Genomic DNA, 24,753 nt, shown 5'->3' on the forward strand with positions numbered 1-24,753 from the left:
TGGCCCTCTCTAGGGTCTTTCTGAAATATAGCGCAGTCCAAAAAAACCAGTGCCTGACAACGTTTCTGTTGAAATCAGTTACTTGGTGTTCCCTGACCTTTCCCAGAAATGAAAGAAGACGAATGATGTGACGTCTTCCAAATCTTGAGATTGGGGGGTGTCTTGCACAATGCACACCAAGACAATACCCACAGTTCCCACATACATGATGACAACACAAGACCTCAATCTTTGGTGGGAGCGAACTATGCAAAGTCAAGCAGTCTCAGACTGTGTGGTTCTAGATTGAGATGCAGAGGAGCACATAAAGTATTTTGAGTTTAAAAAAAAATGGAACCTGGCATTTAAATCCATTTCTGATTGAATTAAATGGGATTGTTCTTGCCAAAATAAAAATCACTGCAGAAACCTAAGGTGAGGTGATGTAAGTCAGGGTGGCTTCTGTGACTGCTGCTCTGATTTACTTGAGCTGTGGTTTTCAGCTCACTTAGTGAAGTTTGTGATTGCTTCCAACTAATCATCATCAGTAAGGGGACAGCCCTCTTTCGGCTCCTATAGCTGAGGAGGGGATTTACCACTTCATTCAAAATGTTCCTGCTGTGGTGGCTTACTCTGTGTTTATTGTAGGTTTTTGGTGTCCACATGAACAAATGGAAACTGGATAAGAAGCTAGGATGTGTGTGCCTTTCCCTTTACGGCATCTTCCTGTGTTTCTCCATCATGACAGAATTCAATGTTTTCACTTTTGTGAACTTGCCAATGTGCAGAGATCACTAACACAGGTAGCAGACTGTCGGGAGGAGCTTCCGTTTTACCTGTGCAATACAAGCCACAGCTGGCATCTCCTGGATGCAGTGTACCTCCAAGTCATGACCTATATCCTGTTCACTGTTCAGACCCGTGGCCCATCTAGGTTTGCCTTCTCCCTGGCCCTCACAACCCGAAACAATCCTTCGTTGATGTGAAGAGTTTTTTTCAACATCCATGTGATTTCCTAGCTCAGTTTTTGAACAATGTGACTGAGACTCAAGATGAACTGGCTGCTAACTGGCACTAAGCCAGTCAAAACTGGTCTGCTACAAATCCTTCTTTTTTTAAGTTATTTGATGGAAGACTAATTAATTTATGACTTAAGACTATTGCTACAGTGCAGAAGAGGGTACGTCATATGGAGATTGACTTTCAGGGAGAATAATGGGAATTTTTTTTTTTTGGTTGTGGGGAGTGTTTTTTGTTTGTTTTTAGCTTTTAGTTTTGGGTTTGCAGGTTTTTTTGTTCGTTTGGGGGTGGGGGGTATTGTTTTTGTTCTTTTTTTTTACTTGCCAGAGATCAGCATCCTCTCTTGCATCTTCTCCTTCTGAGTGCTGTAACAATCCAAAGGCCACAGAGCAGTGTAAAATGGAAATGCAATTCAAGGTACTCAGCATAAGAATGGATAAAAGAAGATTGTCAAGGAAAAAACTGATGATATTTTACTATAAATAGTTAACCTCGTACAGGTTTGTTAAAGAATGCAAGCTAAATGTGGATTCAAAGGGTAAACACTGCTATCATTTTACTATGAGTGTTGGAGTTTATTACTAGGATGTTTGTTATTTCCAAGCAGTAGTTTGATTGCCAGCCCAGGAGGGCTACTGAGGAGGTGTCCTGATTTTTAATGGTCTGCACATGGAAATGGAGGGTCAGAACTTTCTCTGCATCATCAGATTTCCTGTTTTGGGGGGATTCAATAGTTCATGTCTTACTCATTCTGAGAAGGACAGAAGTATATGTGAAAACTTTTCTAAATGAGTTACAAACACTGGTTTCTTTAAGAGGAAAGAGGCATATTTTGCACAGACATAGTTGCTGAAGTCATAATTTGCCATTCTTTAAAAAATACACTGGACCTGGCCAGATATTTGTCATCTTAAGCAGTTGAACTTACCTGATAACAGATCGTGTGGATTCATCACCCCTCCGTATGGGAGGGAGGAAGGCACAGATGGAGATGGCACATTTTGAAATGTGGAATATCTTCAATGGAGACTTGCTCATAGATCTTAAGTTATTATGAAAGTTTAGCTATTCCTTGTTCCAATACCCCTGCTAGATTTTGTATAATTCTGTATTAATATGCAGGCAGATTCCACCCCTGAGAAACACCATCACTGCATTTGTATGCATTGATACTGTGGATTCTTGCCACTGTGGCTCTTGTATTTACTTTAAGCACTGATCACTTCTGATCTATTTTGTATGTTTTTTCCTCTTGTATATGTTCTGGTATGAAATGTATTAAGAGGCTACCAGCTAGATGGATGTTTTTGTCTATGGTACAAACAGTGGCAAATAATAGTAAAGGTACAGCAAACCCTAAATAACAGAAAGAAAGGAAAAATCCTGAAACACCAAACCCTAAATTATAGCAGGAAAAGAAAGAGCTCCACTTTAAAAGAAAAAAGAAGAGAGCCACCTTCTGTTCACAGACGAAAAGCCAATTTTTATTTCATTTGCACTTTCGGAATTGATTTTTTCAATCTGATTTTCTTTGGGCAAGATGTTGTAAATGAAAATATTTGCACCCTGTGGTTTCCCTTCAGCTCAGCAGCTGGTTTTCTTTGTTTGTTACACCAAACACGTGGAGGCACTGGCAGCTCTTGCACTGTATGTAGCAGCGAAGTCCTGTGGAAAGAGCCCTATCCTGCTGGCCTCGCTCAGGAAACAGTGTGTGCTGGTGGATCCCTGGCAAGAAGATGGAAGGGTCCCGAGTCAGACAGCAGAGAGAGTGGATTACCTGCCTGCATCACCAGTTTTCATCCTGGAAAGCAATTGTGTTGCTACTTGTTGAGCTTTGCAGCCAAGGTTTGAGCAGCCTTCTCGTACCTGTGCCCACAGGGCATCCTATTATGTTAGGAAGCCCACTGTACCTTCCTCTTGTTGGGTTTTTGTTTCTTTTGTTGTTGTTGTTAATGAGATGAATAATAACAACCACTAAAATGCCTAAAATACTTCCTTAACTCAAATGATGTTTGCAACAGTGTGGCATGTGTCATTAAACCCACCCCACAAACACGCAGTTCCATTTCATAGTGAGATGCAGTTGCTCCTAAGCAGAGTGTGTCCTTGCTGATAAGGGGAAGGAAGAAAAGAAGTTTCATATCAGGGCCTATTATTTCTTCTATTTTGAATATTTATACTGCTGCTCCAATGGAGCCAGTTGGATCTATTTCTGCGAAATAGCCGTTACCTATCCCATGGCACAAAAACTGCACAAGTATTTTTGAGGAACTTTTCCTACTGGTGTGCATTAAATACTGTAGTAATTGTAATTTTGTGTTGTGTGTAAAACCTGAAATACCTTGCCTTGATACTTGTGTGTGTTGCCAGAATTTTCTGCAAGCGGCTTGTTGTAAGCAGAAACAAAAGGTACCTTGAACTGACGTTACCTGTGCTTGATAAGCACATCCTAGAGCAATGCTGCCTGCCAGATGTGCTGATGATTTGCAGCTAAATCATCAGGTCTGGGCCTGGTTTGAAATGGAGCAGACCAACTGAGTGTACCAGGAAAGAGCTCACCCCTCACATTTGTTAGCACAGTCATGGCCTCTGTAGAAGGCCCCAGAGGAAAAAAAACGGCAATTTTTGGCATCCTTTCTGTACGCTGTCTCCAGAAGTGGCGTGGACAGTTCTACTCCGATGCAGGGTATACTCAGAGCTTTACTGCGCCTTGCAGAGGACTGAGTCTCCCAGGAGTTCCCTCCTCCCACGGGGTTCTCCCCTCCTGAGGTCAGACTCTGAACGACAGCCAGTGCCTGGTTTCAGTGTCCCCATGGGAGGCTCTGCTGTGGCCTTGGCTGTGTAAGCTTCGAGCCATCACCAGATGCAGGGCCTCAGGAGCCAGCTGGGCTGGCACAGCCACTAGGCCTGGGGGTGGCTGCTTGAGGGGGAAGGAGGGAGCTGAGGGGCTCTGAGGCCCGGGGCCAAAGGGCTGCAGGGAGCCACTGGGGGAGCTGGCTTGTGTTGGGTATTTTTAGCATGACTGTGATTCATTTGCAGTTTTCATCTTCTGAAAGCAAGGGTCACCTTTGCGTCTGAGGCTGCTCTGGTTCTTGGACCAGTCAACTGTTTTTGTTTCCATTCCTAGCAATTTCAGATGATCTTCAATGAGTATTTCAAAGGGAGACTAAAGAGCTTTTTTCTCCATGGAGAGGCTTCGCTGCAGTTCTGACTTTGACTTAAATATGTGATCCTTGGCTGGCTTCAGATCTGCTTGATGTGGATGGCCTTCCTTTGACAGTGGTTCAAAGGCAGAATGATAGGAGAGGGTATGATAAGAGATGGTCTTAAGATGTGCTAGGAAAACTGCTTTTGTCCCTACCAAAAGTGAATTTTTTATTCGCCTTTTTATTCCCCCCCTTTTTTTTTTTACTTTTGTTTTTCATGTGCTGCTCTTTTTAATAGACTTTTTCTGTGGTAGGAACACCAATATGAAATGCGTGCTGGGAGATTTTCACTTGCATAATTTGTTGGTTTTGCTGTGATGCCACTTGCTTGCTTAGTTTCCAGCTCTCTGTCCTCAGCTGTGTCACTTAAATCAATTGATTAGCTTTGGATTTGTCATAGTGGTGCTTGTGGAGAACAAGGTGCAGGACTGGGTTTTTTTTCTTGACAAAACAAATCAGGTAGAATGGCAGTCAAGTTTTAGAAAAAACAATGTTCAAGGCAGGTGGAGCAACCTGAAGGTAACATTTAATACCCTGCTGTCAGAACAGAGACTTTTATATGTCTTTTTCAATTGGTACTAATGAGATATAATATACATTCAGTATTGTTGAATAACTTCTAAGAAAACCATAGCTTTCTGCTGATTGACAAATGTTTCTTATATTAAGATTTTTTGGAAACCCTAATCCTTTCAATAAAGTTCACAGCGATGCAATAGTGCGAGGTTTGTCTATTTCAAAGTTACACCACCGGAGCTTCTCTTTAAAAATATATTTTAAAAATCAATCTCAGTGGACCATGCTTGCCTGAATTTAATTCTGCCTTGTACTTTCAAAGTTTCATTTGATCAGCAGTCACTGCAAGTTAGTCTAAAAGAGACCTAAATCCTGGTAAGGATGTCCCTTTTAGGTTGATACAACTTTAACTGAATCAGTTGAAAGCCATGGTTTTAAGGAAGGCAGTGGAAGTTTGAATATTTAAAAGACCTCAGCCACTTCAGATTTAAGGAGTTGCAGAGTCTGAGTATGCTGAATGGATGTGCCAAGCAGAATGCAAGGCTTAGTTTCAGGAAGAGAGTTTTCAGTATTCAGGGACTTGAGTGAAATCTGACCTTTGTGAAATTAGGGGCAGAACCCCTACGACTGTTGTAGGGTCAGTCATGTGTTTGCAGCAGTAAGTCCTGGAAAGGATGGGGACACTGCATTTTTTTGGGTGAGTGGCCTTTTTATTTTCTTACCTGAATAGATAAATGACTGTTAATTAATAAGTCTAAGCTCCTTTAAGGGAATTGACATGAATACTCTGTTAGCACTTAGTGGCCTCAAATCTGAAGCACAGTTCCAAAAAGCATCTACTTCTGCCCAAACTGTTTGCACTTGTCTAGCTGAATCTGCAGAATCAAGCTCTGGTGAGGACTGGATCCCTGCCTTTTGGAGAAGTTCACTGTATTTCTGGGAAAGCAATAGGGTAAGAAATGGCAGTCTGTTTCATTGTGCCCTGCGGATGTAAATTGGCTATGAAATCAATTATTTGCTGGCCTCAAACAGTCTGACATCTAGGCCAAGTTATCCAAGTTTGAGTAGGAGCACCTAATTTCAGGAAAGCATGTAAAAAAAGCATGAATTGTTTAAAGCAACATATTTTTAAACATATTTATGTAGCAAAAATGACATTATTGTGGTATTTTTTAGATAGATTTCTGTTTTTCAAGTAGACTTGCAGAACGAGTTTGAAACCCTCCACACCAGAACAACCTGACAGAAATCATGTCAGTGTAGTCTTTGTCTGCCAGGTAGGATTTGAATAGTGGTAAAAGTAAACATGATAATTTTACAGCAGCAATTCAACATAACGTTTTTATTGCCAGCTGAGGAAAAACACACCACTGTATGCCTGACCCTGTGAGGATGTTTGTAGTGGTTACAGATCTGCTCCAGTGCTGAGCATTTGTTGCTGAGGTTTTCTATTGGTGTGCCTTGCCTTGGAAAGCAAAGCAAGACCTTGGGTTCCTGGAGGAGTGATGCCTGCTGCTGAACATTTTGTCCTGTCAGGAGTGGAGTGGGCTGCTGGGGCACAGGCCCCTTGGCTACAGGTTACTGCTGCCAGCCAGGGATTACACTTGCTCCTTTTTCAGAGCAGGGGCATGTGTTTCCCTGAGGACCAAGTCTTAGCTCTGGTCAAGGTTGCTTTTGGCTGAGCAGGGGAGGGAGCAAGGGCTCCGTTCTCTTTACATTCATAGAGGCAGATGTTGGGTAGCAGATGCTGTGTCACAGGAGGACTTTGGATGGAGCCTTTATAAATGCTGGGACGTTCCGTGAAATCTCTCCCAGGGACAGACATTCCTGTCCACCCAGCAGTCACCTACTTTGCTTCCGTATTTTATCTTGCTTCTTGTGTTGCCAGGATTCAGAATTTTGCTTCCACTTTCTCATAAACTGTATCCTTCTGGCTTTGAAGGCTGACCCATGTCCTACTTTCTGTAACACAGAAATAATGCATTGGGCTAGCACAAATAGTGTGCAGATTTTCATCCATTAAGCTGATGGGAGAAAATGCAAGGAGATCCTTGCTTGGCACATCAGCCTTCAAGCACCTGACTCCAAACAGCACAAGCTGCCTGCCTGGAAAGTGCCCCAAGCCACTGGGATAATCAGGCACTGCACAGATGTGGGGACACTTCTGATGTGTTTTCAGAGACTCCCTCAAGGGAATTTTGCACCCTGTGCAAAGACATGCATTATACAATAAGTGTAATTGATGTAAATAAGGGATTCTAGATCTGACCTGAGCCCTTTACACTTTGTGAAGCCAGATTATACTATAGAAGTTTTATTGAGGGACTCGGTCACAAGTTCATATAATTCATTGGCATATATTTAGTGGGTTTTTTTTAAATGTATGAACATAGGTTTGTATTCAAGCAAAATATAATATTTATACATCTATATACACTTTACCTAGTAAAGTATATGTGTTAACTGTTGTTAAATTGAAGCCCTGTGGTAAGCAGCTGTTTCTGCATACGAATAAATTATCATGGCAAGTGCTAAGATGCTATAAGTGTATGAGTATTTAAGACAGTCTTATACATACCTATTTATAAACTCAAGCAAAGTTTTCATTTGTTTTGGCAAGTTATTGTGAGTGGTGCATGGCAGTTGCCTATCTAATACATCTGTGTACATTCAATAATATTTCTAATTATTGTTAGTCATTTGAAATTCCAGTTCTGTTGCTGAATATAGAGTCAGTTTTGGGGAGAAAAAAAAAGAGCGCATGCAAGACATTGAGGAGGTCAGAATATTCTGCACTGCAGTATTTATGCATTTTATTTATTTATTTATTTATTTATTTATCAAACACAGAGTGCTGAGCCTCTGGTTCAAGAAAACATTTCCCCATGCTGGCAGAAGATTTAGGAACCTAATTTTGGTCCCTTCCTAAAGCTAATGCCAGGTTTCCCTGGATCAGGGGCCAAGCAGACTAAGCTATTTAAAGCATCGTTCCATCGTTTTAAGTGGCCACAAAAAGGAGTGAGACCTTCTCAACTGGTTCTTGTAACTTTGGTTAGTAGAGAAGTTGAGAAATGCTGAGAGATCCAAAGATGCTTCTGCAGCTGATCTATAAGGGCAGAAATATGTAAATAGTAAATACTCCTTGTACTTTTAATACTTGTAATACATCACTATCATAAGGTACCATTTGCAATAACCAAAATTCATATTTCATAAGCTACCCACAAGTAGATTTTTTAAATTATTATTTTTAGAGGTTTTTTGGTTCCCCCTTTTCATTAAGGAAGTAATCTTCCTTTAGCTTGTTTTCCCCAGTTCTTTTCAACAGTAAGTGATTGGCTCTGGTTAAATGTGAAGATCCCCCTAAACCAGGTGTCACGTGCCAGCAAATGCTCAGGGGAAGCCAACAGTTATTGTCCCAGGTTTATGACAGGGTTTTTCCCATTTATAGCAGGTAAGGACCTCCCACCTTGAAATTCAGCAGTAAAAACAGTCCCGCCACGCACAAACACAATGCTCCCCTATTTCCACCATACTGGTTTGGTTTCAGGGGGGTCAGCAGATCTCCAGTCAGAAGAATATCGATCACATCATCGCTGTCAGTGGGGATACTGTGGGGGGAAAATACAACAGCAACAACAGTGGAACAGTTGAGTCCTTTTATAGACTATGAACTGGAGGGGACTTTGCCTGCTTTTAAAGACTTGGGGGAATTTTAGATCAGGAAAGAGAAAAAAAAAGGAAGATAAAGGCTGATTGCACAAAGTACAGCCTCCATCTTTCATGAAGGTTTGTATAATGTTCACGTTTTGCATAGAGTGAACCCCTGTATTCTGTCAAACATTGAGCTCAGCTGAGTTGTTCATATGTGTTGGTTTAGCATGGATGGTACAAGACCAGTTGGTGGCTGGCTTTGAGATTGACGGCCGGATTGGCCAATTAAATATAGGTATACACCTCTGGGTCACATAGGCTTAAAAATCAGGGGAATGCTAGCAAAATTCCTTTTTCTTCCTGCCTTGGAACAGGTAACAGGGTCGATCCCGCTCCGCTGTGTGGCCCCCCGCGGCCTGGCGGCCTGGCCGGGCCCCTGGGCCCGCCCGCAGCTGCCAGCGAGGGGGAGGGGAGGCTGCAGTTTAACATCTAGCTAACTTGAAAGCCCCTCCCCCCCGCCCTTCGCTAGCCCGAGGGAGATGTCTGCCGAGCCCCTGATAGCAGCTCTAGGCTCGGCAGGGCTGGTCCTGCTCCGTCGCAGGCCTCTCCCGTTGCCTACGCCCGGCCCGGCTGGGCTGCGCTTTTGCCGCCGGCTGGGCCGGGCCTACCCCATCAGACCGGGAGTGGGCAGGAAGCCCCCCTCCCACTCCGGGGACTCCCAGGCAGAGAGCAGGAGGGGGAGAAGCGCGGCCGCTCTGGATCCCTCGGCCTGAGAGGCTGCTGTCCGGCAGAGATCATGTGACCGCTGCAGGCCCTGGGCAAGATAGTAACTTTTTTCTTGCACAGATGAAACTTCCAAAGCCCTAACCCTTCTCTAAGTGAGAGAAAAGGTCAAATGGGAGACCTGTAAGGGGACAATATGAAGATATCGAAGTCAGTGAAGAAGAGTGACCCCTTAGGTGGAGGAGTTGACAAGTTGCCTTGGTCCTACGCTGAAAATCTCCAATGAGTTGTGGTAACAGACTGGAATATGAATATGCTAGAATATCCCTTTAAATCGTGGACAGTGTGAATTGAGGAAAATGATTGTTCAGATTTGTGGATTTGAGCAAAGGTATTTGTGATTGACTGAGTGAATATTGAATTAGTAGCTGTGATCTTTGTGATCCCATGAGATGTTTGAACAGAGAGAGATGAGATAAGAAGTCCTCTGCATCAGTGAAGAGGTGAAAAGAGATCTCTGTCCCATGAGATGAAGGAATCCTTTGTGTTTGAACTGTTCACTTTTAAAATGACACCCTAGTACGCATGAGTCCACGGCCCATATGTAGTCACGGGAAAGGCTATGTGATATGGGAGGTCCACAACTGCAGATTTTCCCCTGGGCGGCTGCTGTTGCGAAAGTTAAAAGCCACAAGCAGACTGTTTTTCTTGTGGAGAGTTACCTCAACAAATTAGGAGAGACTTCTCTCTCTAAAAGGACTGGTGGGGGATTGTTTTGTAAATGGTACTGACCTAGAGTTCAGAGTTTGTCTTTATACATTGTCTGTGAGAGGGGAAAGAAGTTGGGGGAGGGAGGAGAGTTTTAAAAGTTTCATTTTGATTCTCATTTTCTTTTTTTAGTGTGTGTTAATAAATCTGTCTTTGTACCCTTTAAGTTTGAGCCTGCTTTGCAACTTCTCATGATCCTATCTCACAGCAGAGTTTTGGAAGATACTCAAACCACTACACTAAATTTGGCAAACAGAATTTTGGTGAACGTAAAACCATTACACGAATTGGTGTTTCTGCCTGGTTTCAAACAAAACCGTTATATCATCCTTAGTTCTCAGGAACCACATATTTCTCTCATGTTTCTCACTGCTGAGTCAGGACCTCTGAGCGTAACATGCATTTCTGTATCCTGAAACTGCCTCGTGAAATTGCTTATTGGTGAAGTGAGCAAGCACAGAGATTGAACCACAACAGGTATTTGAAAGAAGCCTAAGCAAGATGTTTGTGTAGTAACTTGGTTCTGAAACAATGTTTTTTTTGAAATGGGTGCCAGAAACAAAGGACACAAAGTAGGAATCTCTAATCATACAGCACCACTGGAGAGCAAGTTCAAGCGAAAACAGTACGGCATCACAAAAAGTTGTCTGTAATTCAGATACTGGTGAGATTCACAGGAGTCACATTTACATGAAGATTTTCCTGGGTGCTACTTGATCTTTACATCCCTTAGTCTTTGGTCAGGAAATGTGAGAAGTACTTTGTCCCTTTCTGAGAGAGAAGGGAGAGAGATGCTTAACCCAACGTCTCTAACTCTTACCCAGGCTGCACAGGTGTGCCAGTCGCAGTCTGTGTACCTGAGAGTTCACTAGTGTGCAGTGAACTTTGCAGTGCATTGAAGATTTAGGGATAAATTTTAGTTAGTGTTCCCTTGAGGAGCAGTGTGATAGACTTCACTGTCCCCCCTTGTAAAGCCGAGAATCCCTGCTATCAGGCAGTATTTGTGTGAGGTTACTAATGAAATGTTACCTTCATCCTTGCATCGAATCTTTGCTTTCAAGACTGAAACCCTACTAGGAAGATGTTGGTAATGGTTTGGGGGATTTGGGTTTGGTTTTGCGGTTTTTTGCTTGATTTTTTGCTGTCTGTCGAAGTCCTGTGCAATATGAACCCTCCTGGCAAGGTCTGGCAATGTTTTGGGTGTTCCTCCTGTTGGTGCATTCATCAGAGCTTCAGTCGGTGGGACATGTGAGAGCAGGAGTGGTGTTTCTCCTGGGCCCAAACGCGGGTGTGTGACAAGCAGCGGAAGGAGCACTTCTGCTGAATGCTCCAGCACTGGCCTGGCAATGGGAGTTGAGATTCAGGTAAATCAGGACTCCACAGAACAAAAAGGTGAGCAGACAGACCTGTTAATCCTCAAGTGTGCTGTGCAAGTTTTAGCCCCTTCCAGTGTTTTTTCCAAGCTAAGCCCAAACTGATGTGCATACGTGGTGCCAAGCCAAAGGCAGCCAAGCTCAGCACCCACAGTCAGCCTGGCATCAGCCAAGGCATGTAGGGACAGCCCCAGGACCAGCACTCCGTCTGGGGGAGGGGGGTGTTTAAATAATTTCAGGGCCCAGCAGTCAGCTGTTCAAGATCTGATAATTTCACGGAGCTATAATAGAAAATTCGGGTTTGTACTGTTGCCGAAGTCTCAGGCTGCTGAATGCGATCCCTGTTGAGGCTTGTTCTGAAACAGAGAGCTGAGACCATGCCAGTCTCTGAATCATGGGTGTGGTGAGGTCTCTGCTTTGTGATACAATCACAGCATCCAAGCTGCAGGAAGCACAGCAATAAAAGTGACTGATAGGAACACTTTTTGTTTGATGGGAGATCAAACGACACTGTATGAGTCCCTCATCTCTGAGCAATTCTATGATGCTTCTAATCATAAGGAAGAAAATATAGATGGAACTGAGTGCAGATGTACATATAATGTATGTTCATTTTCAATCAGCCAGAAGGCAAAACAAGCAGTGGTTTCTAGTAATATAGTTCTTCTCAAAATAGCTTTCTGTTAAGTCAGCTTAAAAGTGTTAAAATGGTGGAGCCACAGACAAAACATTTGTTACCTTTTGAAATGAGTTGAAATGGTTTTGTCATACTTGTACAAGTGTTATAAGGTCAGCCTTTCTGTATGTTTTACAACTTACTGTAGAGCATGCATAGCTGTTCCATTTGCCTGTGTAAGTTAAAAATCTAACAGAAATGAAAGCATGCTTCTTTCTCTGTTTGCTGGTAACCTATGAAATTAGAAACTTGTATTTCTGTATTTTAAATGTGTTATACTATAAACAAAATTCACAGCACTATTGTCTATGGAATAGCAAAACATTTTATTAGAATGAATTACTTTAAATGTTTTGTCAATTGATTTAATAATGTGTCAGACATCTACACTAAGACAACATAATGTTTATCAATAAAAATACCCTCTCTTTGTACTAACTTAACATTTCAGGGTGTGCTTGGACAATGGACTAGAGCACCCCTTTATGTTCCAACCCCAATGATTTATTAATTTTTAGCTTAATTTTGAGAGTACTTAATACCCCTTGTTTGGCGTGAGCACTGGATTAGGGAGTGAAGGAAGAAGGAAAGAGAGTTTTTATATTTTGTATTGTGCCACTGAATATGTGTTTGCTGTAAAGATGTGTGCACCCCAGCAGTTCCTTTAGAAGTCACCCAGTACACATAGGAATCTGTGCAGAAAGAAACATTCTGGGAACTTGATTTGTTGTTATATAAAGTCAAATTCTGCTCTTTTACAACAGTACGGATCTGAAATTACTTCACTTGGCATTAGTTAATATCTTCTAATACAGGGAAATGGGTGTTGATCATCACTCTCCTGGCTGGAGGAACCCATGCCTGTGCCTTCTCAGCCATTGACAGCCGTGGTGATGAGAGCCTCCCTCTGAAGCAGCTCCTGGAGTTTTGCTTTCAGTAATGCTTGGAATAATGAGGGAGTGGTCAGCTTCCCTCAGAGCGCTGCAGGGCAGGGCTGGTCAGAAGGCTGGGCTTTGAGTGAGGGAAATACTTGTGCTGTTTCTCTACTCTGCACCAGCTAGGGAGCTGCAGTTTTCCCCTCAGCTCAGCCTCCCCTGGTGACAGGATGCTTCTTCCTCCAATCTCATCCCATGGGAGACTTCATCTGGCCGCCCCTCCCATTGTATGTTCCCTGAAGGAAGGGCTTGAGATCCTGGAATGAAAAGACATGTAACTGGGTCTGGCTGCCTCACCTTAACCACCTCTACTTGTGTCTTTAACAACCACTGACAAAAGGATCTGTTTCTTCTGAAATACATGCCATGTCTCCAAGAAGCAGTGCTGTGTCTTAGGCTGGTTATTTACACATCCACAGCTCATTCCAGGTACGGAAGAGTCCTGCAGTGCAGAAAAGACACACATGTTGATCCTACCCCTCTGTCCATGAGTGCTGAGGTGCAACTTTTGATGTTATTGCAGAAAATGTCTTTGATTGGTGCTAGCCCAGCAGTTGACTTGAAAATAGTTTCCATTGGTGTGATTGTTTGCTTTCCATCTCTGTGTGCTTGCAACCCAAAGCATATGTTGGAATCCATACATATGCTCCTCTCTGTAGATACTTCCCCATGACTAGTTTTCTGGTTCAAAGATAATCTTGCTTCGCATCACAATTTGGTGCAGTTCCAGTTGGCTGTTGGTCTCTGAAGATACTCTCACTTCCTACCCTCTGCCATGGTGATATGCCAAATGTGCATCTTTTTTGATTCTGCTTTGCGATTACTTCACTTTAGAAATTTTTTTTTGTAGCCTACAGCCTGGAATGTTGGAAATTGGATTTCAGAGATTGGACGAGTAATTGAATTTCTAATCACTTTCATAAAAATTAGGAGAATCAGCGTGTGAAGGGAAGCTATCATTGCTTTCAGTGGAGTAGATATGGATGGATATGTATTCATATTCATGTATTCACTTTTGCTTTTTTAGAAGCTGTTCCTGTGTTGCCTTTACAGTTATTCTTCAACCATCACAAATCCTGACTAAGCAAAGATGTGAATTCTTAGTGCAGAAAAAAAAAATCAGGGCAAAAGTACAAACTGGTTTAAAGAAAACTAACCCTCCTCTCCCACATGACTACCTTAAATATGCAAAACTAGAGCACATATCCTGGTTTTTTCCCCCTTCTGGAGGTCACTTCTAGCTTGCTTTACAGAGGCCTGACTTATGTCTTTGCCACCCCAGAAGTTATTTGCTTTGAAATAATACTTGCAGAGATGAGAGATCTGTTCTCTGTGAACTGCAGATAAAAATCTCCCTCCAGGCTCTGCCCTCTTGATTTTGACCTGTTTATTCCAACAGAAAAGAGTGTGTGCATGCTGGGCAGGTCGTGGGGCTGCTTGGCACCCCAAAGCAGTGGAGTTTTGCACTGCAGGAAGGCTGCAGCATTTCTGTACAGCTCTCATGCACACCTCCCAGCTCCAGGTGAGACTTCCCACCTGAGGCTTCTCCACAGCTTTCCACAGGGAGGCCAGGACATGGACATCCTAGACATGCTAACCACACCCTGGAAAACAAGGGCTTAAGTGTTAGGGCTTTTAGTGCCAAAATCAAATTGTTGTGCTGCCTAAAACTGGGCAGCCTGCGGGTTGCTGCTGGGCTGCACAGCTCCTGGAAGTTCAGCTCCAATCCCTGGTGCTGTGGGAGGTGGATGCACATAGGTGCTCCCAGCACACTGTGCTTGCTAGAAAGGTGAAGCAGAGGCAATGTGTGGCCGGCCGTGCCTTGGGAGAGCACTGTGGAGTCACGGGACTTGGGATGAGCTGCAGGTATGTTGGTTTTGCATGGTTTTCCTCCCTGCTGCAGCAGTGATCAGCCCTCTGGGCACAGCTGAGCATCTGCCCACTTCCCGTCCAGCTGCCTTGAGCAGGCTGCAGCATTCAGAGAAGAGGAGGAGGCTGATCTTCAGCTTCTGGCTGTGAGGAACAAACAGCACTCTCTTTACATGCTAAGCAAATCACTAGAGGAGGGTAGCAGAGAACAAACAAAAATAATTGAATGCCACAGCCCGGAGAGAGCAGGTGCAGTGAAACCACTTCAAACTGTGCACACAAGATTTTACAAGAGAACCTTTAAAAAATAACTGGATAAAGGAAAAAGTGGCATAATTAATGTATTGGCTGCAGTGCAAATGTCTCAAGCAAGTAACATTTTAAAAAGAGAACTTTGCTTTGTGTGTGAACTTAAATCAACGCTTGTCCTGCCTGAAATTCTTAAGTGCTGACTGCAGAGAGCTTGGATTTTAGAAGTGTATTTTCTAATGTTGCAGAGCAATGCCTTACATAGAGCATAGAGCCTTACAGTTATCAACAGGAATGCTATCTATCCTTAGTGACAGGGCTTCCTGGATTGAATATTTATAACTAGTTCGTCACATCTGCATTAGGCCTTTTGAAATCTGCTCCTTTTCAATATCTGCTTCCAGTTTTCTGGACTATGCTCAGTGTCAGATATCAATGTATTGTTTTGTCTCAACTGAACATAATGAATTTCTGGATATACCTTATTTCCTTCTTAAATCCTCTTGGTAGCTTTCATCCATGCAGCTCAGCAGGGATTATTGATGGTCTCTCTAATCTTCAACTACTTGAGCAATCTGCCATTGCTGTGATTAGAGCTGCAGAACATCTAGGCAGTAGATTAAAATATTAAACCTAACAGGCCAGATCTTGTCATCCTCACTCAAAGTTACTTACTGTCTTGCTGAGGCTCTACTGTTCAAACCAAGCTCCCTCTAGAGTGCTGGTCTCCCTTAGGTGAACACAGCCCAAGAACCTGGCCTGGTCACAGCCTGTCCTCACTCCTGGCTGATGCAGCCCTCTCCAGGCTGAAGATGAAGTGCTAAATACAAGGTAATTAATCTGCTGGGTTTGGTGGAGGCCTGTGGCAGTAATGACTTATGAATCTGGACTCATGGGTAGTACATTTTAGGTACCATCTCTTCCTCTTGTGTTCTGCCATTTGAATTTATAATGCTTTGCCTTTCAAGGGGATGGTAGCATTATTTAGTGGCACTTTAGACAAATACAGTTTGTCTCTGCAATGGGTTTTGTTCTATATGCATGAATTTACTCCCCATTACAGAAGAGAAAGTGCTTTAGCTTTCAAACCAGTCTCAGGACATTCTTCAAACTCCCAAGTCTGCACATCAGGTTCTAGACCAGCCATCTTCTGCCTGCCTCTGTGAGCATTTCATTTGCAGCTGACCATCCTCAAGTTACTGGTCTTGTATGATTATTTTGTTTTTACAAGCAGCTCCAAATCTAAGGCAAAATACTTGATTACAATTTGAAAGCCTTCTGGGAAATTATAGTATTTTCACTAATAAACACAAGAGCTTTTAATGTAGCTGCAGGAATTCTTTCCCCTCTCCTGAAATAATGCCATTGTTATTGCTATCTGAGCATTGAGGGGGCCTGATTCTCCTCCAAGTTCATAGTGGTCTGTTTGGCTGCCAAGAGGTAATAAAGGAAATGCCTGCTGCTGCCTTAGAACAGCATTTTCTATTGGCACTCAAAGTCTGGGGAAGGGTTAGATGTTAACAATATTAGTTAAGAAGCATAAAGTACATTAGTAGTTACATTTTTGTAGGGTTTTGTTAAACAGTGCACTGTCAAAACATGATGCTGAAGTGACAAATAATTGGTTCATCACAGTTCTCCCTAATGATCTGTTGTCCCATAAATTGGTATGGTGTATGTCACCCCTCAATGTAACTGGAGATCTGGAGCACAGATGACTTTATTTAGAGAACAATTTTAAAGCCAGGCTACAAACTGTTTTTCCCTCTTCAGTGTAAAGAGGAAAGGATGAATCACAATCATTACTTTCTGCAAGTTAAGACAGCTGTGAGAGAAAGATTGGAAATATCAGCCTGGTTTTTTTGAAGGTGATGAGAGCATGCTGGTTTTTGCCAGGACTCCATCCACCATAGTGAAGGCAGAGGCTGGTTTACTCAGTAGCTGGTACTTCCAAGTCCAAACTTTGATCAACTCAAGTTGCCCTGCTTCAGTGGTGGGTCAGAGACAGCATCAGGGACGCTGAACTCAGGTGCACTGAGGAAGTCCTTAGCCAAATACAGGTCCTACCACTGCTTCTCTCCTACCTACACAGTGTCACCTAAAAAAAAAGATACATGTTCAGTGGTGGGATCAGAATATGGCTCTGATCATTCCCAGGTTCCTGAGGATCTTTCACAGCTAGTGTCTGGCAGTCATCATCTCCCTTGACAGAGATGTCATCACTGCTGCCATGTTACTTTGGCTCAGACTGTAGAGAAAGGAATAGCTTTTGGGAGATACACAGCTAAAATGAGCTTTCATTGGCAGCTGGAGGCTCATTAGTGCACTTCCCTTCTTGCTCCCTGAGCTAGTGAAGCTGCTGGTGAGGAGATGGATCAGATGCCATGGCTCTCACATCTTCCTTACGTAGTGCTCATAGAAGGCAGGACATGTGTGGTGTTTCTGTGTTGCTCTGGCTCTGCAGGGGCTTTCTGAGAAACCTGGGATTCTGCTGCACAGAAGAATCTCAGCTCTTTGGGAGCTCAGATGTCCAAGTGTTTGCACATCCTTGGATAAGTACACATTTTGTTTAAATACTGTTGTCAAAAAAATCTTGAAATTAAAAGAGAGGGAAGGTAAAAAGTAAATGCTGCTGAGCTGGAAATACAGCTTTTCCACTTTTTCATTTCCTGTCTGGTCTGGAAGTTTAGCTGTTTTCGGCTGTCTCATCAGAACCCCACCATGGAGATCTGTATTGAGGTGAGGGAGTGAGTGTAGGAGAGCTGTTGGCCAGATCTACCTTCATGGGACAAGGCTGAGAGAAAGGGTGGAACAAGGAGAGATTCTGCCTCACTGTACATTGCGGGGCAACAGAACAGAGCACAGAATAACTCAGGATCCCAATATTAGCCTAGCTACAAAAAACTAGTCTTGCAGGAAAACTAGTTGGCTCAGTTCTGTGGGGTTTTGTTCCCTTGTTGGTTAGTGGGGGTTTTTTTGTGGCTTATTTTCTTTGTATGTGTGTGATTATGTTCTCTCTGATTTGTTCACACTGTATGAAAAAGTAATCAGGAAAAGTAAACAAAACATCTTGGTCTGTTTTGCTCTTAAGCAGTTTTTGCTGAGCCTCCTTCACGCAGTTTGATTCCCATCTCCCTCCTCCCTTGCTATAAGGAACAGCTGAGTGCAAATCAGAACAAGAAATCCAGCTTGAAGCCAAAAGTATAATACACATAATGCTGCCAAGGATAAGATTTGGAATGCACTGAAGTAATCGCTGTCACATGCTATGAAATGAAACACACATCATGTTTTCAGGTGAGAAAAGGTCACTCTGAAGTCATTGGTGGACATGACCTGGTTGTAGAGGCTGGGGTGGATGCACCACCATGGCTGGGAGATGGCACAGTTGTTCCTGTGGTGCAGCAGCAACGTGTTCAGCTCGCAGGAGAGAGATCCAAGCAACTCCTCTGTCTTTTCCTGTGTTGCAGTTTCTCTTCTCACTCGCGCAGAGCTCACAGCAGTGTGACAGGCATCACAGTCAGTGACAGTCTCTTGGCTGCCATGAGAGAAGTTAGCCAAAGAAATTAACAGTTTCTGCTCCTTGCTGCAGCTGCCATGGTGTCACAATAGATAAGCAAGTCAGTGTTCTATCCCAATGGTATCCACTCAGGACTCTGGAGATCCATCCTGGTAACACACTTTTCCTTTGTACTCGGGACATGATAGCTGAAGTACATACTGCCCTGGCCCAGTCAACCCCAAATTCCATGGGAAAGCTTCCCTTACCTCTCCATGGTTTATAACACAGCAGAGCAGCAGCCTGGGGAAGGCTGTATGCCAGTCTTGTCCAGACTAGTCAGGTGCTCAGGGGCATCCCACCTTCAATCCTTCTGCCTACACATAGGTCTCTGACCCACACCCGTATGATGAGAAATACAGCCAGCCGTTCAGGGCTTGGAAAAAAAACAACCAACCTGCTGTTGTGCAAGCTTACTATATGTGTAGGAAAGCATCTCACAGCTGGACTGAGGGGAGTGGTCTCAGGGATAAATAAGAAACACAAGCCATGAAACTTGACACCATATCTCAGATTCTTCAAAGGCAAAGGCATTTCCAATGAATTTTTTCCAGTCCTTAGAGCTCAGTTCTGCTCTAGTTTGGCAGGGCTGGCTATGTCCTAACCTGCCTCTTGTTTACTGCCTTTTCCTTTGTTTTCCTCTGTGGCCGGCAGTTCACCCCACTGCTCTCAAATGTTTATCGGGGAGAGGGGAGCAGCAGTGTCTTCCCCTCTCTCTGTAGCCAAGGGCTCTGATGGCTCTACCAAACCATGCACTGCAAAGCTGGACTTCAGTTCCGTTTTCTAGGCTCCTGAAAAAGCACCAGCAGCTCCCATTGGACTGAAGTCAGTCACAATATAGTTTGTAATAAATGCATTTTAATGTCCTAGGTCTGTGTGGTATTCATGCAGGTGGAGCCATTGCCAGAAGCCCTGGAGACACCTTGTAGAACTCGCCACTGCTGCCACAACTGGCAAGCAGAACTGCTCCAGCTCATGCCAGGGTTCCCACCTCTTTCAAAAGGCAGCTATAGATTGCATGGAAGCTGCAGAAACAGGAGCTGTGCAGTGGGGCCAACCAGGGCTCTTGGGCCTGAAGATAAATGGGAACTTTCACAGCAGTGGATTAATATAAAAATCACCCTCTTGGACATGAGATAGCATGCGTCCTGCGTCCTCAAAGCTAAGTAAGCATCCACTTTTCATTTTAATGGTCTCGATTTTGGAATTGTTTATAGCCCCTTTAAGCAGACTTTTTCACTGTGGTGTGTCTGTGAATGTGTTTGTAACCAGGCTTGACACGGTAGCCGCTCCTCACTGTTGTCACTGGCATTCTTAATGGGCACTGCTGGCAGCTGCCAGAATGGAAGAGAAATGTTGTTGTCATTTTTTTGTTATTGAGATAACTTGCACTGAAATACATTCTGGAATTAGCTGTGGAAAATACACAGCCTAACAGCATCGAGGCTGTGAATTATCTTAACCAGCTTCTTTGGCCCAAGTCGGAGAACTGCGCCGATCGCACGGGTCCTGATGACTTGGAGACTTCTGTGAGGCCACCTCTTCCCCCGAGCAGGTGCCGGCGCGCTGAGGTGCCGACCCCGCCCGGCTCCGTGCCCGGGGTGTCCCCGGTGCCCAGAGGGGCTCTGCCCGACCCGGGCTGTCCCCGGTGCCGTCACGGGCTCTGCCCCTCCCGGCAGGGGCAGAGCGCAGCGCGGGAGCGGCGCATGCGCAGGGGCCGGGCCCAGGGGCAGCCGAGCGGAGGCGCAGAGCCGGCTCCTCCCCGCGCCTCCGCCCGGCCCGGCCGGCCGGGGCCACTCCGACTGCGCTGCTTGGCGCTGCCGCCGACGCGCTGGAGGCGAGGTGAGGCCAAGCGAGGGGCGCCGGGCCTTGCGGGAGTCGCGGCTCTCCGTGCGGCTCGCGGGGCCCGATCGAAATCGCCCCGCGAAAGCGCAGCGGGAGCGGGAGGGCCGGGCCCAGCCGAGCCCCGGCAGCCGTCGGTGCCGCGGGGCAGCGTTGTCCTCGCCTTGTTTTCACCAGACTCTGCCCCTTTCCCAGCGAAGGGCGGCCGGGTCGGGCCGGTCCCCGCGGGACCCGGGCTGGGGACCCTGCTAGTGTTCGTCCCGCCACCTGCTTGTCCCCTCGGGTGTCCCGGACTCGCGTGAAGGGAGCGCGGTGCGAGCCCGTAGCGCGGCCCCGGCCCTGGCCCTGGCACTGCCGCGGCAGCGCCCGCCGTGGGCAGCCTCTGCTCCACGGGGAGTCCTCAGTCTGGGCATCCCCTCCCTTTGCTGGCTGAAACGGGGGCTCCTGGGGCCTAAAACGTGGGGATGCTCTGTATGTCTGACTGCGTCCTCTTCTGAAGTGTTTCCTTGTAAATATTATGTCAAAAGTTTATTTTAGATTGCGCAGGTGTGATTTGGTAGATGTAGAAAAGCAGACGGTATATTTTCCTCTGTGAGCTCATCTTCTCATCTTTCCAGACTACCCACCTCTCATTTGTTCTATTTGCTGATTTCCCAGAGTCTAACTCTTAAGCCCGATTAAATGAGGAGCGTCTTTATGTGCCTTTGCCAGCCCAGCTGAGTTGATGAGGAGTGAGCAGAACAGAATTTCCATCAGGTATTTGCGTGACAGCAGTAACCCCGGAGGTGAACAGGACAGGGCTGGCTGGAGCCCTTTCTCCTTCAGAGGATAGCTTGGGGTAACAGGTGAGGAACTGGTCGGGTGAGTGGAGTTGATGGTACCTGCAGAGGTGTTTGCTAGGTGGGGGCTGGAAGGCAAGGGCTCAACAGCTGTGACTCCGCTGTTCCACAGCAGCTCTATGTTCAATTCAGCTGTGTCTTCACTGGTTCCATGAGTAATTCTGTGTTTTATTGTGGTAAAAATATGCCAGTATAGCCATGCAACCAAGCCCTTGGCTTTCCTCAGGCCAGATCTATATTCAGTTTCATTTTAAGTTTCATTTTAAGGTCTATTTTAAGTTCAATAGTTTCAGCTCTGTTTAGCTCCAGAAGTACCAATTGATTCCTTAGGATTTGACTATTTAATTAGATCAGCAGGAGGAAGTGGGATGAGGCTGTGCTGGCCAGGGGTTTCTTGGGAGCCCGTGTGTCTTGGGGGGCTCTTGTGAGTGTGGTAGATCATTCTGTCACCCTGTTGTACTCCCAGCCAGCTCAGTGTCTCTTACTCCTAGGAAAATGGTTATGGTGTCTGTGTGAAATCTGCTCCAGTGTCCCCTCTTCCCACCCTTCCTGAGGCATTTGGTGAGTGGGCAGCTGGACAGGTGTTCTGGTTTGTGGCTGGCAGGACCAGGAGGGGTAGCTCCTGTTGCTCTTGGTGTAGAAGACTAGCTCTTCTACTTAACTGTCGGGGCATTTTTGAGTTGTTTTTAAAGCTAGTTCAAGCAGTGGTTACTGAGAGACTGGATGAAGAGTAGGGTGACTGAATTTTTTTCAGAAGGGACCTACTGCCTTGAAGAAGAAAGAATATCGATGTTACTATAGCAGTTGAAGAGCTGCTGTTATGTAGGAGAATAATGTGCTTGTCACATCATATTGCTAAGTGAGGTGATTCATCTCCCATCAGCAGCAGGGATTAATGGAGTACTGTATCAAACAGATATGGAGTCAGGTCTTTTCTCAACATCTCATTAAACCACAGCCACAGTTTATTGTTACTGTAGGGTCACTAAGAGACTGTACCAGGAGGAGAAAGGGGATCAGCAGCAAAATCATGCTCTTACTTTGCAGACGTGGTGACTTCAAACATTGGTGGTGCAACACACAGAAAACTGGTTCTGTGGTCAAATGTATTGCAGGCTCTGTGGTTGTGTAGCTCTTGCCTGTAGCTGTAATAAATACTTGGCATACCATACAGATCTCGAGAGCAAGAGGTTTAAGAGTAAGAAAGTAAGAGGCTTTACGTACCTCTAATACGCTATTGGAGATTTCTCAAGATGTGTCTCAAAAAAAACCCCTCAGAAATTCCTCAGTGAAGAATTGCTGTGGCAACAATGCTAGGCAGTTACCTTTTTTTTGTTTGTGTCACTTACTCAACTAGTAATGCCTATCAGGAGAGGGGTTGGAAGTGTAACTGAATATTTTGTACCCTGTGTTATATTGAATCACTGTGTAGCAAAACACAAGCATGTTTTAGTATGAATTGGATGGATATGAGGCTCTAGTTTTTCAATACATATCTTACTTCAGAACACTGAAAATAAGTTTCTCCTGATGCATTAAATGCTGCATTAAGACACAATGCAATACAGTTATCCCATGTCTTCTCATGGAGGACATTACTGGCAGCTACAAATGAGGTCATGGATGCTTCCTAGCATTTATGGTGCTTGTGATCCAGACTAGGACTACTGTGGACATTACTGGTACGTGATACTCTACTACCTGCAGTTACCCAGTGCTGAGGTGCTCTGGTTCATCTTACCATACATATTCAGGTGTCCTGAGCATTTGCAGCTGGAGCAGAACAAGGAGAAAGAGCTGGCAGGGACATGGAATTTTTTTTGTCTCAACTGCTGTGAGCCATGACATGGTTTGTGGAAGGGCAGCTGCTGCTGCTGCTTTGAATTCTTGGCTGTAGAGTCTGAAGTGCATATGTGGTCTGATCCTGCTTTTGGTCCAGGCCCTGTGTGATCCTTACCTGACAGGGGAGACATGCTGTTTTATAACCCAGCCTGTGTTAATTTGGCTTCAAGGACTTTTGTAGGTAGACCAAGGCAAACACACACAGTCATTTCTCTGCCTCCTTGTTCTACAAGGCTGCTGCAGAAATAAAAGGTGGTGAAGGACCTGCCAGGTGCACCACAGCAGTCCATGGCTGCCTCCATGCTGGACATTCTGCCCCAAAAAGCATCCCCTGTCTCAGCTGATAATGTGACTGGCAAGACAGAGGCAGAGGTTTGTGCAGTGTGGAAGCACAGGTCCTTTTCTCATTTGGGCATTGTGCTGCTGGGAAAAGTGTGGGTAAAGTGCACACTGCTGCTCTGTGCCTGAGCAGGCAGGGCAAGAGTCTCTGCATGGCGGTGCTCATAAACTGCCTGTTTAAGCTGAGGGTTGCTGGCTAAAGTTTTCAGGCGAAACAAAAAACATAATAATGTAGTATAGCATTCCCAGTTTCTCTCATGCTTGTGAAGTCCATTCTTTTTGAGAATCATTCTTTAGTCAAAGGAGGATGGGCCTAGTTCTCCTCTGTTGATAGTATGTTTTATGCTTTATTGATTTCAGGGAGTTGTTTCTGAATTTATGCTGTTGTGAATGCTGAATCAGGCCCAAGAGCTTGGCTTTATCCGTGTCACTTTTGGTTGCCTTATGTAGATTTTATGAGCCTGCATACAAAAACCCGATTGTTTCCTTTTTTAAGTAAAATTGAAAATTTTACGGGATGGCTGAGGCCATATTTCTGCTTTGAGATCAGTGGAGCGAAACTACACATAAAGGAAAAGAAATTGTGGAGCTGCAGTCATGTTCTGACATTCAGTTTGTTCTGGTTTTTCTGAAATTTTGATCTAAACAATTAGCTCAGTTGAAAATTTTTGTGTGTTAATGCTGTACTGTTTCCTTTGTAGCTGGTAAGGATTCTGCCATCAGCATGAATATGGGAGAGGAGTATGGAGATCTCACCATGGTAGAGTGAAAGTAGCAAAAGGACATTCCTGGAGTCCTACCAGTCCTCTGGTAGGAATAACAGTATTTTGTGGTATGTAATCAACAAATGCAGTTTGGAATTAGTGCACCCCTTTGTATTGGGTATTGCGTGAGAAAGCAGGTAATGATGCTGCACTGGGCAGGATTCTGGCCTGTCTGTAAAAACTGTGTATAATGAGAGGGTAGGATGAGAAAAGGGAAGTGCATTTTTCCTCCTGATTTTGGAACAGGGTTTTCAAGACAGCCTTTAAAAGAATGTTCTTGGAAAATGTCTTATCTATAACTTGTCTTTGGAGAGTAAAAGCCTTGCTTTGCACAAAAGCAGGTGGTGTCTTTCTGAGTCCTGAAAAGTCTGAAAGCACTGGATTGTTTAGTATGGTATTCAGAAACTAGAGGACAAATCCTTTGCTGCAGATTGCTGTTGCTCCTTTACAACCAGCAGAACACTACAGATGGACTCTGGTGAGAGATAATAAGTAACCTCCCCAACCTCATGTATACATGCTTAGAGACAGACACAACTCTTTTCTGAGGGACTTTTCTCAAAAAAACACCAAAACTATTCTTTTTCCTCACTCCACCAG

At 44.5% G+C, this 24,753-nt stretch overlaps 1 protein-coding gene across 6 annotated transcripts in view; it reads left to right on the forward strand.

Annotated features, from left to right (window-relative positions):
- LOC136286443 (sodium/potassium/calcium exchanger 3-like) overlaps positions 1 to 24,753 on the forward strand; it is a 191,912-nt gene that overhangs the window by 91,194 nt on the left and 75,965 nt on the right. The window contains exons 1-3 of one of the 6 annotated variants that reach the window (XM_066178014.1): positions 20,285 to 20,369; positions 21,027 to 21,214; positions 24,091 to 24,221. The exons of 1 other annotated variant lie outside the window; for it this stretch is intronic. Coding sequence is in view for 1 of the 5 variants with exons in the window: in XM_066178026.1 (XP_066034123.1) it covers positions 628 to 777 (150 nt within the window). In the remaining 4 variants the exon portion in view is untranslated. Of the gene's footprint in view, positions 1 to 627; positions 8,921 to 20,284; positions 20,370 to 21,026; positions 21,215 to 24,090; positions 24,222 to 24,753 lie in introns of those variants that run through there. 4 more of the 6 variants (XM_066178016.1, XM_066178017.1, XM_066178026.1 and 1 more) reach the window with 4 other exon arrangements.

The sequence above is a fragment of the Chamaea fasciata genome, unplaced genomic scaffold (genome assembly GCF_029207755.1).
Source record: "Chamaea fasciata isolate MVZ Bird 193981 ecotype frontalis unplaced genomic scaffold, bChaFas1.0.hap1 SCAF_3, whole genome shotgun sequence".
Lineage (NCBI taxonomy): Eukaryota > Metazoa > Chordata > Aves > Passeriformes > Sylviidae > Chamaea > Chamaea fasciata.